Source organism: Ornithorhynchus anatinus, chromosome 7, assembly GCF_004115215.2.
Source record: "Ornithorhynchus anatinus isolate Pmale09 chromosome 7, mOrnAna1.pri.v4, whole genome shotgun sequence".
NCBI lineage: Eukaryota > Metazoa > Chordata > Mammalia > Monotremata > Ornithorhynchidae > Ornithorhynchus > Ornithorhynchus anatinus.
The window spans coordinates 82,087,537-82,102,465 of record NC_041734.1 but is presented as its reverse complement, the minus strand read 5'-3'; the positions used below and the strand labels follow the sequence as shown (position 1 = coordinate 82,102,465).

The following is a 14,929-nucleotide window of genomic DNA, read 5'->3' as shown; positions in this document are numbered from 1 at the left end:
CTCGGAGTGCCCTGTTGGGGCATTCATTCAGTCATTTATGGAGCACTAACTGTGTGCAGAGCACTGTACTGAGCACTTGGAATAGTACAATGTAAGAATAAACAGATACATTCTCTGCCCTCAACGAACTTATTGTCCAAAGGGGGAGAAGATGTTAATCTAAATAAATAAATGACAGATATAGACCTAAGTGCGGTGGGGCTGGGAGGGAGGATGAATAAAAGGAGTGAGTTAGGGTGATGCAGAAGGAAACGGGAGAAGAGGAAAGGAGATCTTAGAGAAGGCCTCTTGGAGGAGATGGGCTTTCAATAAGGCTTTGAATGGGGGAGAGTAATTATCTATCGGATATGCATTCCTGGGCATTGCAGGCCAGAGGCAGGAGGTGGGCAAAGGGTCGACGGCAAGATAGACAAGATCGAGGTCCAGTGATAAGGTTGGTATTACAGGAACAAAGCGTGCAGGATGGATTGAAGTAGGAGATCTGTGAGGTGAGGTCGGAGGGGGCAAAGGGATTGAGTACTTTAAAGCCAATGGTGGGGAGTTTCTATTAAATGTAGAGGTGGATGGACAACCACTGGAGGTTCTTCAGGAGAGGGGAAACATGGCAGCTGCCCAGGCAGTAGGGTGCTCCTTGCACAAACATGCGTGTTCCATGGCCACCCTCCACCCAAAGTACCCCCCCATCCTATGTGCCACCCAAGGCATCAGAGCCAGCCCTGAGGGCATCCCTGCTGTCTTCCAGGTGATGCAGTTTCTGAACAAGATGGCGGGGAACGAGTACGTTGGATTCAGCAATGCCACGTAAGTCTGGGATTTTTTTCCGGCTGGGAGCGGGCGGGCGAGTGACGTGGCGGGTGGGTGGCCAGGACGAAAGGTCCCGCGGCGATCTTTTCAGCCACTGACCTTCCCCTGGGGAAGCCGTTGGAGCCTCAGCAGCGCTGATCTCGGTCCCACCCCGATGCTTGAGGTGAAGGGGCTCAGTGAATTACCATCATTATCATTTTGGGGACGGAGATCAATGTGTTTCTGAGGTAACAACAATAATAATAATAGCTGTGGTGTTTGAGCACTTGCTCTGTGCCAGCTACTATACTAAGCACAGGCGTAGATTCAAGTTCATAGGTTGGACACAGTCCCTGGCCCACATGGGGCTCACAGATGAGGTAACTGAGGCCCAGAGGAGTAAAGTGACGTGCCCAAGGACACGCAGCACACAGTTGGCGGAGCCAGAATTAGAACCCATGACCTTCTGACTCTCATGCCTGGGCTCTGTCCACTAGGCCATGCTCGTATGTGCCTTTTCAAGTGGCAGTCGTCTTCTTCCTTCTGCTTCTTTTTCCTTCTTCCTCCTCCTACTTTCTTCTTCATTCTTCTCCTATGAATGTGCCCTGACATGTTGGAAAACGAGCTGGGGGAAAACTCTCCAGAAGTGAAGGCAGAGTGGCACAAGCCTCAGGCTGGACACTGGATGTTCAGGCCCCTCCCCTTGGGTCACAGTGAGAGGCGAGCATGGGAGCGGAGCTGTGAAGTGACTGTAGGGTCCATCAGTCCATCTGTGTTATTTATTGAGTGCTTACCGTGTGCCGAGGACTCTATTGAGCGCTTGTTGGAGGACTCTGCAACAGAATTCCTTGCCCACAACAAGTCTAGAGAAGAGACAGATTTTGCCTCTGAGAGCTTGTGAAGGGAAAGCAGGGCTGCATATGAGGTTCTGTGTATGTGGCACCTTTCTGTGTCTGGATTGCTTATCTCTGGGTGTGGGAGTGAGTATGTCTGGATTGCACGTCTGAGAGAGGGAGAGAGTGTGTGTGTGTCTGTCTGTCTGGAGTGCCTGTCTGTGAGAGTGGGTGTGTCAGGATGCCTGTCTGGGGGCGGTGAGGGTGCGTGTTTGTGTCTGGATTGCCTGTGTATGAGGGGAGGAGTGGATGTGTTTGTGTGTGTATGTCTGGATTGCCTGCCTTTTGTGTGTGTGTGTGTGTGTGTGTGTTTTCTGCTGTTGGATATGCATTCCTGGGCATTGCAGGCCAGAGGCAGGAGGTGGGTGAAAGAGGAGCTTCTGTTTGTGGTAAAATTGTGGTAAAATTTGGTATAAGCGAGAGTGACCTGGGCTGAATCTCTGCGAAAAGGTACCCCCAGCAAGAGAGTGCTCTCGAGCCAGCTCTGAAGCAGTTTGGAGCTGATAAGTCATGAGCGAAGCAGGGGAAGATAGAATAGGTTAAAACAGGGCAGATTCCAGGAATTAGAGCTGGTGAGCAAAGTGCTCCTCTGCAGGAAAAAGCTGCATGGAGACAAGTGGTAGCCATAAAAGGAGATGGGGCTGGATGGAGAAAGCCAGGAAAGCAGTCACACAAGGTCCTAAGCCACTGCTTTGCTTCCCTCCCTCCTTCCCCCAATCCCGGGTCATCACCGGCAGCGGGCGGTGAAAAGGCAGGATCTTTGGAGGACTTGTTGGCCCCTTGCGAGAGCCAGAGAAGCGTTGTTGTGAGGAGTTAGGGCCGCAGGGGCCCCCGAATTGAGACAGGGGCAGAGACGGCCAGTCTGAGAGAAATCTGGACCGCCCCCGGGGAACCGGGCCGGGCCGCGGGTACCGACATCGTGGAGGACAGGCAGCTCCGAGGGGTGGAGAGGAGCGGGTGGTGGTCCCGCGGCGGTGCGGCCTTACTGAGAACGTAGGCTCCTCCGCAGCCGACGGGCTTGGTTGGGGGATCCCCGAGGGGAGTGTGGGGTCGCCACACCAGATTGGACGTGGGGCCAGGCTGGGGGCTGACGTCTGGCCCTCCAGTCCGCTCTGACAGGGACACAAGGTGGGGAGTCGGAAAGCCCGGCTTTTAGGCCCGGCTCCACAATTTGCCAGCTGGGTGACCCTGGGAGAGTGACTTCAATTCATTTTGCCTCGGTTCCCTGAAAAATGGGGCTGAGATTCCTGTTGTCCCTCCCACTTAGACTCTGTTCCACCTGGCGGTAGAGTATGTAGGCCAGCTCTTGGCATAGAGTAAGTGCTTAACCGATAGACCGTAGTGGTTGTTCTCCCTGGTGATGATTTGGGCCGGCCTAGATTAGGCACAGGTTTCACATGGTTGAGTTTTGGGTTCAAATCCACTTGGCGGATGGAGGTGAGGAACCCGCCTTTGGTCCCCGCTGTGTATGGAGAAGCAGCTAGTGGATGGAGCATGGACCTGGGAGTGAGAAGGACCTGGGTTCTTATCCTGGCTCTGCTGTGTGACCATGGGCAAGTCACCTCACTTCTCTGGGCCTCATTTCCCTCAACTGTAAAATGGGATTAAATCTATGATCCCCTTGTGGGAAGGAACTGTGTCCAACCTGATTTGCCTATAACTACTCTAACGTTCAGTCCAGTGCCTAGTGCATAAGTGTTTAATAAATAACATTGTTATTACTATTACTTATGGTTGGCATTCACAAACTCTGGCTGTATTGTGTTGGGGGGTAGGGCGGGAACTGGTGGCCTGGGATTGTCTGTCCAAGGCCGCCTCCTCTGGAGTAATCAACCCCTTGTTGTTATTGGTACTTGTTAAGCACTTACTATGTGCCAGACACTGTTTTCTAGTGTCTGGTCAGGGCAGCAGGGCTGCAGTACTTCTCTCTCTGCAGGGGTTTGCCCGTGGACAAAGATTAGTCAAAGAACGTTGACATGGAATTGGTTTGGAAGTTGCCTTTATTTTTCAGAACCCTTTGAAGAACCCAGTGCTTAGAACAGTGCCTGGCACAAAGTAAGCACCTAACAAATATCATAAAAAAAAAGAAATACGACTCTCCAACCTGCCTGTTTTTTCTCTTCCCACCAGGTTTCAGTCTGAAAGAGAAAGTGGGGACCGAAATTTTGCCATCGGATATTATCTGAAGGAAAAAAAGGTCTTTTAGCCCTTCTTGGTTTCCAGTCTAATGGGCCTTTGAATCAAATGTGTGTGTTCAGATTCCCCTCAAATCCTGCAATTACTCTCCTGCCTCTTTGGAGCTTTACTGAAGGCCCATCTCCTCCAAGAGACCTTCCCTAAGCCCTCCTTTCCTCTTCTCCCACTCCCTTCTGGTTGCCCTGACTTGCTCCCTTCATTCATTCCCCTCCCTGCCTAAAACTTATGTCCATAGCTGAAATTTATTTATGTATATTAATTGTCTGTCTCCCCCTCTAGACTTTTAGCTCATTGTGGGTAGGGAATGTGTCCTTTTATTGTTCTACTGTACTCTCCCAAGCACTTAGTACAGTGCTCTGCACACAGTAAGTGTTCAGTAAATACGATCGAATGAATGAGTGTTCAGATGAGAGGTAGAATCCCCGCCCCCTCGGATGACATTTTTGAAACAAACGATCGACTCAACTCCTTTCCGGGGCCGAGTCCAAGACCGGCTGCTGCCACCGGACCCCTGGAAGATGGCGGGGGATTTTTGCGGTGGGCTCCCGGGCACACCAGTTCCTCACCTGCCAACGTGGCGGCGGACGGACGCGGGATGAGTCCGGGCCAAAATTCGACTCCCCAGGGGTCTTGGTTTGCTTTGAGTCCATTGATTCCCCCCTACCCGACTGCAAACCGGCCCCATGGGTTGGCTCCGGTTTGTTTATACAGAGGAAAATTTTCCTCACGGCTGAGAAAATTGTGTGAAACGGCCCGCCCTGAGAGAGGAGTGTGTACTGTCACGTAGCCCGGGTTGGGGATGCGGGGGAGGGGGTGCCGAGCAGAGTAGCCCGGTCCGGTCTCTGGCCTTGGGCTTTCTGCCGTTTCCGGTGGACGTTCTCCCGTGCGGAAGCCACCGGGGCAAGCCTTCCTGCCCGGAAACCAATCAATAGATCGATGGTGTCAATTGACCGTTTACCGTGTGCAGAGCACTGTACTAAACATTGGGGCTATATGTATTTTATTTTATATAAATATAATGCCCGGGAAGGAGGGGGCTTACATTCTGGTTATCATTTTAACACTTCTCCATGGCCCACGTGAATAAATTCCGTGTTTTCTTTTACAGTGTTTTCCCGAAGGCACGGACATGGTCGGCATATTAGACTTCTACTTCCAGGTAATTTTCTCTTGTCGGGCCACGGGGTGGGGTTGCCCTCGGGCCAGAACAGGAGCCCTGTCAGCCGGGCAGCCCGGCGGGGTGATCCTGCGGCTGAAAGAGGACCACTGATGGCCACTTCTCGCTGCAACTTGCTAAATGATAGTTGGGGGCGGTCACAAGGTGAGCTGGCCTGGTGAAGTCAGGGGAGGGGAGAGGCGGAGACCAGCAGGGACCGCGGCCTTGGGGAGTCCAGCTCGGGCCCCCCAACACCATCCCCGGACCCTGGGGGACAGGCTCCGGCCCCGAATCTGGGGAGGTCCGGTCCCCAGCTCACCACAGCAGTGCGGGGCTAGTGCATCTGAACCCCCAAAATTGGGCACACTCACGGTAGCCCCAGAACCCAAGTGATCTGGTCAGGGCCCCCTCATGCCCCCCCCGACCTTACGCTAGTTATTTCACTTCTCTGTTCTTCAGTTTCCTCATCTGTCAAATGGGGATTAATATACACTCACTCATTCAATCGTATTTATGGAGCGCTTACTATGTGCAGAGCACTGTACTAAGCTCTTGGAAGAATACGGTGCAACAATAAACAGTCACATTCCCTGCCCACAAGTTTCCAGTCTAATAATAATTGTGGTATTTAAGTGCTTGCTATTTACTAGGCACTGTATTTAGCGCTGAGGTGGATAAAAGCAAATCGAGTTGGACTCAGTCCCTGTCACATGTGGGGTTCACGGTCTTAATCCCCATTTTCCAGTTGAGATAATTGAGGCACAGAGAAATGAAGCGACTTGCCCAAGGTCATACAGCAGACATGTGGCGGATCCAGGATTAGAACCCAGATCCTTCTGACTCCCAGACCTGGGCTCTAACTACTATGCCATGATTAAGACTGTGAGCCCAATGTGGGACAGGGACTGTGTCCAACCTGATTACCTTGTATCTATCCCATTGCTTAGAACAGTGTAAGGTGCATAGTAAGTACTTAAATGCCATAATCATTCAGTGGTATTTATTGAGTGCCTGCTGTGTGCAGAGCACTGTACTAAGCACTTGGGAGAGTCCAGTAGAATGATAAACGGGATCATTCCATTCCCACATCGAGGGTCAGTCGGGCGGCCGCAGCTCGGCCCAGGGCAACTTCGGAAACCCCGTTGGGCCGCAGCGCGGGACTGTAGTCCCGGCGGGCCTCCAATTGCAGGACTCTCCCCATGGCCGCCACTGGGCCACGGCCGCCCCCCGACACGGGTGGGCCCACGGGGTCGGGAGGACCTTGGCGAGTTCCACTCTGGAGGACGCTGCCCACCCCGCGTGCTCCGGGCTGGCTTCTCTCAAGGCCTGGCCTGCTGGACCGGACGTCTCGGGAGAAGAAGAGACGTAGCCTCGTGGCTCTCCTCTGCCCAAAAACTGGAGCCGCCCACCACCTCTGCTGTCAGTCGGTCATTCAGTCATATTTACTGAGCACTCACTGCTTGCAGAGCACTGTACTGAGCGTTTGAGAGAGGACAATATACCAATATACCAGATGCATTCCCTGCCCACCATGCGTTTACGGTCTAGAGGACTCCTGCCGCTGCCGCTCTTGCCACGTGTGGGTCATCGGGCAAGCGTCCCCAGCGGGTCCCACGGCTGTTCCCGGAACCTCGGGGGTCGTGACCGTCCCGGCCCGCTCGGAGACAGGTGCCCGAGGGACCGTTTTGCCCGGTGGGCTCTGAACTAAACGTGGACCCATCTGATATTCTGTGTCCGGGCGGGAGCCAAGATTCTCGGTTACTTGATGACCTCCATGGGCTGCCGCAAGACGGCTCACCTTCAAACACGGCGGGCGGGCGGGCGGGCGGCTATAAATAGCACCGGACCTTCACTGCCGTTGAAAAAAAAATCTCCATTTCACCTTGGCCCGCGATGCTGTGGGGATTTTTCCTCTGCCAACATTTCTGTGGAAATTGCCCGTATAGCCGTCGGCAGTGTTGATCCCTCCACCCAGATGGACTGTGTCCCTGCGTCTCTTGATTATTATGATTATTACTATTATTATTTTTATTTTTCCTTATCCCCTCCGGGATTGGAAATGGTCTGTTTCGGGTCTCCTGGAATTGTGACCCTGAATTTTTGTGGGACTGAAAGAAATTGTGCCCTTCACAATTTGCCTTAGGCACAAAGCTACGATTTTAAGGTCTTTCGGCTGCAGCGACGTCGGTTAGGAAAACAAAAATAATAATGACGATGGTATTTATTAAGCCTGTATTATGTGCCAAGCACTGTTCTAAACTCTGGGGTAGATGCAAGGTAATCAGGTTGCCCCACGAGGGGCTCAGTCTTAATCCCCATTTTACAAATGAAGAAACTGAGGGCCAGAGAAATGAAGTGGCTTGCCCAAGATCACACGGGATTCATTCATTCAGTCGTATTTATTAAGGGCTTACTGTGTGCGGTGTACCGTACTAAGCGCTTGGGAGAGTACAATAGAACGATAGACATGTTTCCTGCCCACAACGAGCTAACGGTCTAGAGGGCAAGGAAAGTGGCAGAGCCAGGATTAGAACCCAGGTCCGGGCTCTTTCCGCTAGGCCATGCTGCTTTGTGTTTCTCTTTACTAATTTTATCATCACCTTAGAACTGGCCACTCAGTCAGGGTTTTAGTTGGGTTTCGTTGGCGTCCAGCGGCAGCATATAGTTCATTACAGTTCCTGCTGCCCAAAGTCACTCAACAAAAAAATGGCAGAGCTGGAATTAGAACCCAGGACCTTGTGACTCCCAGACCCGGGCTCTAGCCACTAGGAAAAAGTTGTAGAGCTGGACTTGCGGCCGGGCATTTGTAGAGGACATATGAAGCCCCCGTTCCCCGACTCTCTCCCTTCTGCCTTTGGATCTGCACCCTTTGAGTACTGGCTATTCATCCCCACAGCCCTTTTGTCCATATCCATAACTGATTTTAATGTCCGTTTCCCCCTCTAGACTGTGAGCTCCTTGTGGGCAGGGAGCATGGCATATCGGACTCTCCCAAATGCTTAGTGCAGTGTTCTGTACGCATTAGACGCTCAATAAATCCTATCAATGGATTGACAGGAGAAGGAGCCAGGTGGCCCTCGGAATTTGTTCGAGAGACTGAGCCGGAAGTCTGGGTTGCCACAGGAGCCTGGTGCCCCGTGCCAACTCCAGCACCCCCCCACCTTGCCCTCATCTGGCTCAGCGCCTTATCCGAGGGGCTGTCTTACTCCCCTGACCCTCTCCCCACCCCCAACAGGACCCCCCCCGGGAGGAATGGGGATAGGGACCACCCGCCTCCTGTTATGTGCGGCAGGTTGGCGTTCCGGGCCCCCCGGGGCGCTCGCCACCAGCTCGGCTGGAGGGTGAGGAGACGGGGCTCCACCCACGGTGCACCCGCATCATCCGTGCCCCCTGTGTCTCCTCCCCCTAAAGCTATGCTCCATCGAGGTGACCTGCGAGTCCGCCAGCGTGATGGCCGCCACCCTGGCCAACGGCGGCTTCTGCCCCATCACCGGCGAGCGGGTGCTGAGCCCCGAGGCCGTCCGCAACACGCTGAGCCTCATGCACTCCTGCGGCATGTACGACTTCTCCGGGCAGTTCGCTTTCCACGTAAGGCCGCCCTGGCACCTCGCCAAACGGGGGACGGTGGCGCGGGCGGGAGGGGCGGGGGCCCGGTGCCGACCGGCCGGGGGCCGGGCCCGACCGGCCGCGGTCTAGACAGACCGGGCATTTGCACTTTGGATCGGGAATGGAACGCGAGTGTGCCAAGGAAGGTTAATTTGTTACGGGTCTCGTCGGGTTTATTGCCGTCCTCGGGCGGCTGAGTGGTCCCGCTGTTAGGCCGGAGGAGGGAGGGATGGGCGCTCCCGGAGGCGCACCTGTTTCCGGGGTCACCTTGGAAACCTACCGTTAATGTTTAGCTCGCCGGTGGTTAACCGCCCCCAGACCCCCAGAGCTCGGAGGAACCTTCCTTCCTCCTCCTCCTCTCTTTGGCCTCGGTGAGCCCCGATTCCATTTTGGAGACCCAAGTCTCCAGACCGGTGAGGGTGAATGGGCTTGGGCAAGAGGCTCCTCCCGGCTGGCCCCCGGGCAGACTTGTAAAGCCCCCTCCCACCCTCTGGTTGTCTCAGGGGTGGTGGGGTGGGGGTCTCCCCGGCACAGCCCCCAGCCAGGACGGGAAATGTCCGCACCGGTCGTTGTGCTCTCAGAGAGCGTCCGCTGCCTGGCGCCTTTCGATACCAAGTTGCCCACCCTGGCCCGTTAGAGGCCGCACACTGGTTCGGGTCCAAGGCCTCCTTGTTTGACACCTCACTGGCACCCCCACGGACCCCTCCCCTCCCAAACATGAATCGGCCCGCAGCGGAACATCCGCCCGTGGAGGCGAGAGCGCCCATCTCTCCGTTGCCAGATCCCGGCACGGAAACGCCGGCGTGGCGGGGCCGGCTGGAGGGCGGTTCGCTTCCGGGTCGGGCCTCTGGGGGCCGGTGCCCGCCCCTCCCCCGGAGAGGATGGAGCCCGCGACCCCGGCTTCCCCCTAGGCCTTCCCTGTTTCGGGATGGAAACCCCTCCACCGCCGGGTGAGGGGGCGGGGCTGTCACCGTTCTGGGATTGCTTGCAGGTGGGGCTCCCCGCCAAGTCTGGCGTGGCCGGCGGCATCCTTCTGGTGGTCCCCAACGTCATGGGCATGATGTGCTGGTCCCCTCCCCTGGACAAGATGGGCAACAGCGTCAAGGGAATCCACTTCTGTCACGTAAGCGCGCTCCCTTAACCCGTGGAGACCCTCCGCCCCGACAGACTCACTTCCCTGCACACCCCAGGAGTGGGGAGGGGGCCTCCCACTCCCTCCCCACCCACGACTGCGGCCGGAGTTGGGTCCCGGGGGTGGACGGGAGGCCCCGGGGACGAGCCCCTGGGAAAGGCGGTCGCTGTCCCGTCCCCCCCCCGGCGGGGGCCGGCTTGTCCCCGACTTTTTAGAACTCACCTTGGGCCAGATGGACTGTGGAGAACTTTGGACACGCAGCCTGCTTCTGCGTGGCCTTCCGGGGGTCACCGCTGCCACCCGGGGGGGTGAGGGAGTCGGGTGGCTCCGAGAGATCTCTCGGAGCTGGGTCCAATCCTAGCAGTCAGCCACCGAGCCGCCGGCACCGGCCCAGGCCGGCTCCAGTGTCTCCTTTCCCTGGGGATGGAATATAAGACGTGAGGTGGACCTCAGAAGCAGCGCGGCCTGATGGTTAGAGTACGGACCTGGGAATCCGAAGGACCGGGGTTCTGATCCTGGCTCCTCCACTTGTCTGCTGGGTGACCTTGGCCAAGTCACTTCACTTCTCTGGGCCTCAGTTCCCTCGTCTGTAAAATAGGGATTAAGAATGTGAGCCCCATGTGGGACAGGGACTGTCTAACCCGAGTAGCTTGTATTTACCCCAGTGCTTAATACAGTGCCTGGCGCATAGTAAGTGCTTAATAAAGACCAGTAAAAAAAAACAACAACCCTATCTAGGCACCCAAGACTTCTACTCTCTCTTTGGAGGCCTTCAATCAGTGACATGTAATAATAATAATAATGGTATTTGTTAAGCGCTTCCTATGTGCCAAGCACTTTTCTAAGCGCGGGGGGCGATATAAGGCAATCAAGTTGCCCCACGTGGGGCTCACAGTCTTCATCCCCATTTTACAGATGAGGGACCTGAGGCCCAGAGAAGTCAAGTGACTTGCCCCAAGTCACACAGCTGACAAGAGGCGGAGCCGGGATTAGAACCCACATCTTCCGACTCCCAAGCCCGGGCTCTTTCCACTAAGCCACGCTGCTTCTCCAGCCTTGAGGTCCAGGAGTCAGTGGCATGTACAGAGCACTTGCTGAGGCAGTCAGTGGCATGTGCTGAGCCCTTGGGGGAGAGAGTTGATTGCCTCTCCCCTGTCATCCCCCACCTGTGTATTGGGGAGCAGGAGCACCAGGTCCTTAAAATGGGACAGAGATCTCCCCTCCCCCCCCCCCCCCCAACCGACCACCACCCCGGGAATTCGGGAATGGCCAGATCCTGGAGTTTCAAGGGTTGCTGGGGGAGAGAGAAAGAGAGCGGGGGGGTGGGGAGACGGAGACTGAGATAACCCCAGATCCCCAGGATTTAGGGAGTGGCCTGGTGCTGGAGTTCCAGGATCTCATGCCGGCAATTTTTGCTGCGATCCCATATAATATTTTCAGTTAGCTTATGTTTTTTGACCCGGCCTTCTCCCTCCATTTTGCCCGCTCGCTGCTAAGCGGCCCCGGGACTCTTCACACTTTCCAGCCCTCCGAGCGTCCCCTCTCCAGGCCCCGACGGCTCCCTCGGGCCGGCCCGCCCGCGGAGGGCTTCCAGTTATACCCCTCGCGGGCTAACGTGCTCTCCCAGCCGGCTGAGGGCCAGCGGATGGTTTTCCAAGCTTCGCGAGCAGTCGGGGTGTTTTGCGAGGTAGTCGTCGAGGCCAGACTCGGTGAAGAAACGAGCGTAAAGACGGGGATGTATCGACTACTGCCGCCGCCCGCCCCGCCCCGGTCCGTCTTTGACGCGCGATCTCTTTAACTGTTCCAGGATCTGGTGTCCTTGTGCAATTTCCACAACTATGATAATTTGAGACACTTTGCCAAAAAACTCGATCCTCGCAGAGAAGGTGGAGATCAGAGGGTAAGCCGAAAATCCCGTTTGAGTTGACTCGGGGAATCTTGGTTCCCGGGTGGTAATTTCCAGTTGCCCTCTCAGCTACGGGGCAGCGGGCGGCGGGTGGGCGAGGGGCGGCGGAGGGCACCTTCCCCCCGCCCAGTTTTCTCAAAAAGCTCTTCGATTCTGGGTGTTCACGTCACGGAGCGAGTCGTGGCCATCCGGTGAGGAGGGATCGCTCGAGCGACACCTTCCCGCCGCCGCCGGCCTCAGGAGGGTGCCCGGGGGTCAGGGAGGATTGCGGAGGGGATGCGCCTCGGCCTGGCAAGCCCTCGTGGCCCTGCCGTTAGTGCCATTTGAGGAAGCGAACCGCGCTCCGAAGGGGATCCGGGCACCTGAACGTGCCCGGGGCAAGTCACAGAGCCTGAGAGGACCCGGTGGGCTGCCCAGCCCACCGCGGGGCAAACCCGGACCCGGTGGAGGTGGGTAGCGGGCAACTTCCTCCCCGGTCGGGGCATCTGTCCGGCGGTGGCGGTGGCCCCCCGAAGCAGCGTGGCCGGCCGGCTCAGCCCGGTGCCGGTCCTGCTCGGGACGGCCCTTCCGGGGGCCGGCGGGCCGGCGTCTGCCTCCGGACACCGGTTCCCGGCCCCGCCAGGGGGGTCGGACGCAGTCCGGCCCCCTGGAGGAGCCGGCGGGGCTGCCACGTGTCCACGTTTACCGAAATCAGTGGTTCTAGCGAAGCCCTTAGCGGTCTGTCTAGAAGCTAAATTAGGGCGGGCTAAGCACCCCCGATGCGGTGGTCGTCCTCCAGTCTCGGGGGCCCGGGGGAGGGACGGGCTCCCGCGCACGTTGTGGGCGGGCGTCAAGTGGCGGATGGGATCTGATCGGCCTGGTCAGAGAGAGGCGTCTTGTAGCGGGGGACCTTCCTCTCCTCGAGGGCACTAATGCGTTCTGTGTGTGTGTGCGCGTGTGTGTATTGGGTGTGTGCGTGCGTGCTTGTCGCTTGAACAACCAGCCCGCCTTTGGACCGTTGGACTGTGAGAGCCTCCAGCAGGAACTGGCTCTAAAGGAGACAGTGTGGAAAAAAGTGTCGCCCGAGGCAGCCGAGGACGTCTCCACCACTGTAGTGTACAGGATGGAGAACCTGGGCGAGAAAAGCTAACCCAGAGGGACCGCTGCCTGGGGCTCGGGGAAACGGGGGGGTGGGGGGGCTTCTCGCTGGCTTTCGCGCTGCCCCGCTTTCCCGCGCACGACCCCGGACCCCTGTTTTCCCCTGAGCCTCTGGGGTTGCCGCGGCGAGGGCGAGGCTGGGTGGGGCACCGGTGGGCGTGCAGGGCCAGCCTTCTCTTTGGATAGGATACTGTGTCGAAAACTGGATCGGGGAGCTCTTCTGAAAACCGTTAACATTTCCCACCAGCCGGCTTCCCCAGACCCCCCGACTTGAGGAGGGCGACTCCAAAAGACCGCCCGCTTCGGTCGGACCGTTCCCGGCCTCCGATGGGACGTTGACCCGCCAGATCCCCCGGGGCGAAAAGAGTCCGGGGGATATTGATGGAAGATCGGTTTCCCTTTCCCCGTTCCCAATCCCGACCGCCGTGGTCTCCGCGGGGGGAGACGCAATCGATGGCAACGGCAACAGCAGAGTGGGCTGCCTGGCTCACTGATGGCGTCGAGCTGTGGCCGGGGGAGCGGGGAGGGGTCGGGGGAGTGTCAGGCGAGGCCTGTTGGCGTGGCGGTGGCCGCTGAGCACTTTTTTTTATTTCCCCCTTTGAGAAGTCAGGTGGGTGTAGAGTAGAACGGTCTGGGGTTCCGATGCCGCCTTCACTTGTCTGCTGTATGTCTCTGGCCAAGTCACTTCACTTCTCGGCCTCAGTTCCCTTGTCTGTAAAATGGGGATGGAGACTGTGAGCCCCTCGAGGGACAGGGCCCGTGTCCAACCCGATTTGATTGTATCCACCCCAGCGCTTAGTACGGTGCCTGACACGTAGTAAGCGCTTAGCAAATATTATTATTATTATCGGAGAAGCAGCGTGGCTCAGTGGAAAGAGCATGGGCTTTGGAGTCAGGGCTCATGAGTTCGAATCCCAGCTCTGCCACTTGTCGGCTGTGTGACTGTGGGCAAGTCACTTCACTTCTCTGTGCCTCAATTCCCTCATCTGTAAAAATGGGGATTAAGACTGTGAGCCCCACGTGGGACAACCTGATTCCCCTATGTCTACCCCAGCGCTTAGAACAGTGCTCGGCACATAGTAAGCGCTTAACAAATACCAACATTATTATTATTATTATTATTATTATAGGCAGCCCCTCCCAGTTGTGTCTTAGGACAGTCAGGCTCGTGGGCCTTCGGGCCCAAGCCGGGCTGGGGCAGGGCAGGGGGCTCCGAGAATTCTGGCCAAGAATGCGCAGCGCAAAGGCTCCACCCGGCTCTCTGTTAGGCTCCCGCCGTTGCTTCCTGCCGGGAGCTTGGATGAGCCGTGCCAGAGCCGGAACTGAGCGCCGGCCGTAGCCGGGGTCTCCCTTGCCGTACAGCCCCTGCCCTGCGTCTCCCCGATCCCCCTCAGAGTGGCTCCGACGGGGGCGAGGGGACGAAGGGGATTCTCCGGGAGGAGTCACGGCACCCAGGGAGCGGCGTGAACTCGAAAGCTCCCGGTCTGTGCCCGGGAAGTCACTTGAGGCCCCGGGGGAGAACCGGGCTCCTTTTCCCCAGGGGGCGGTTGGGCACCGAGGAAGGGGTCGTTTCGGTAGTCCGAGGGGCCGCAGCTTGTCCCGAGCGTGGCCGGGGCAGCCCGGCCCTTGGGCGGGCGGGCGAGCGACCCGGGGTCGCCCAGGCCCTGGACACCGCTCTGCTAAGAGGAGGCGGGGTGCTAGTGCCTTTGGGATGTGCGATGCGGGAAGGAGACCAGTGATGCCACGGCGGCCTGGCAGCTGAGTACCGACCCAGAAGCAGCCCACCCCGGGCCGTCTAGTGGTTTCTCAGAACCTCGGGACACCCGGGGAGCCCATTTCCTCCCTGCTCCCAGTTCCCAGTGCGTTCTCCCATAGTTTATCTCCGCACTCGTGAGCGTAGGAGGATTGGGGCTTGATTCTCCTCCGTACTTTGCACAAACGCAGCAGAACTAAAAGCGGGCCAGGCGGGGCCGGATCCCGGCACGGGGCGTTGGCAGCGTCGGGGAGTCGCTCGAGCCCCCGGGCACGGTTGGGCTCCCCCGGCTCTAGTCTGGGCAGGAGATGCCCGAGGGAGGGGGCCGGTGGGCACCAGGTGCCACAGCGGGGCACCGAGTCGTGCC

General features: G+C 57.5%; 1 protein-coding gene across 5 annotated transcripts in view; it reads left to right on the top strand.

Moving 5' to 3' along the window:
* GLS (glutaminase) overlaps window positions 1-14,929 on the top strand; it is a 74,434-nt gene that overhangs the window by 44,149 nt on the left and 15,356 nt on the right. For 4 of the 5 annotated variants that reach the window (XM_029069952.2, XM_029069957.2, XM_029069956.2 and 1 more), the window contains 6 exons: window positions 743-801; window positions 3,807-3,873; window positions 4,981-5,031; window positions 8,440-8,616; window positions 9,626-9,757; window positions 11,574-11,666. In XM_029069952.2, the coding sequence (XP_028925785.1) occupies window positions 743-801; window positions 3,807-3,873; window positions 4,981-5,031; window positions 8,440-8,616; window positions 9,626-9,757; window positions 11,574-11,666 (579 nt within the window). Of the gene's footprint in view, window positions 1-742; window positions 802-3,806; window positions 3,874-4,980; window positions 5,032-8,439; window positions 8,617-9,625; window positions 9,758-11,573; window positions 11,667-12,654; window positions 12,841-14,929 lie in introns of those variants that run through there. The other variant, XM_029069953.2, reaches the window with a different exon arrangement.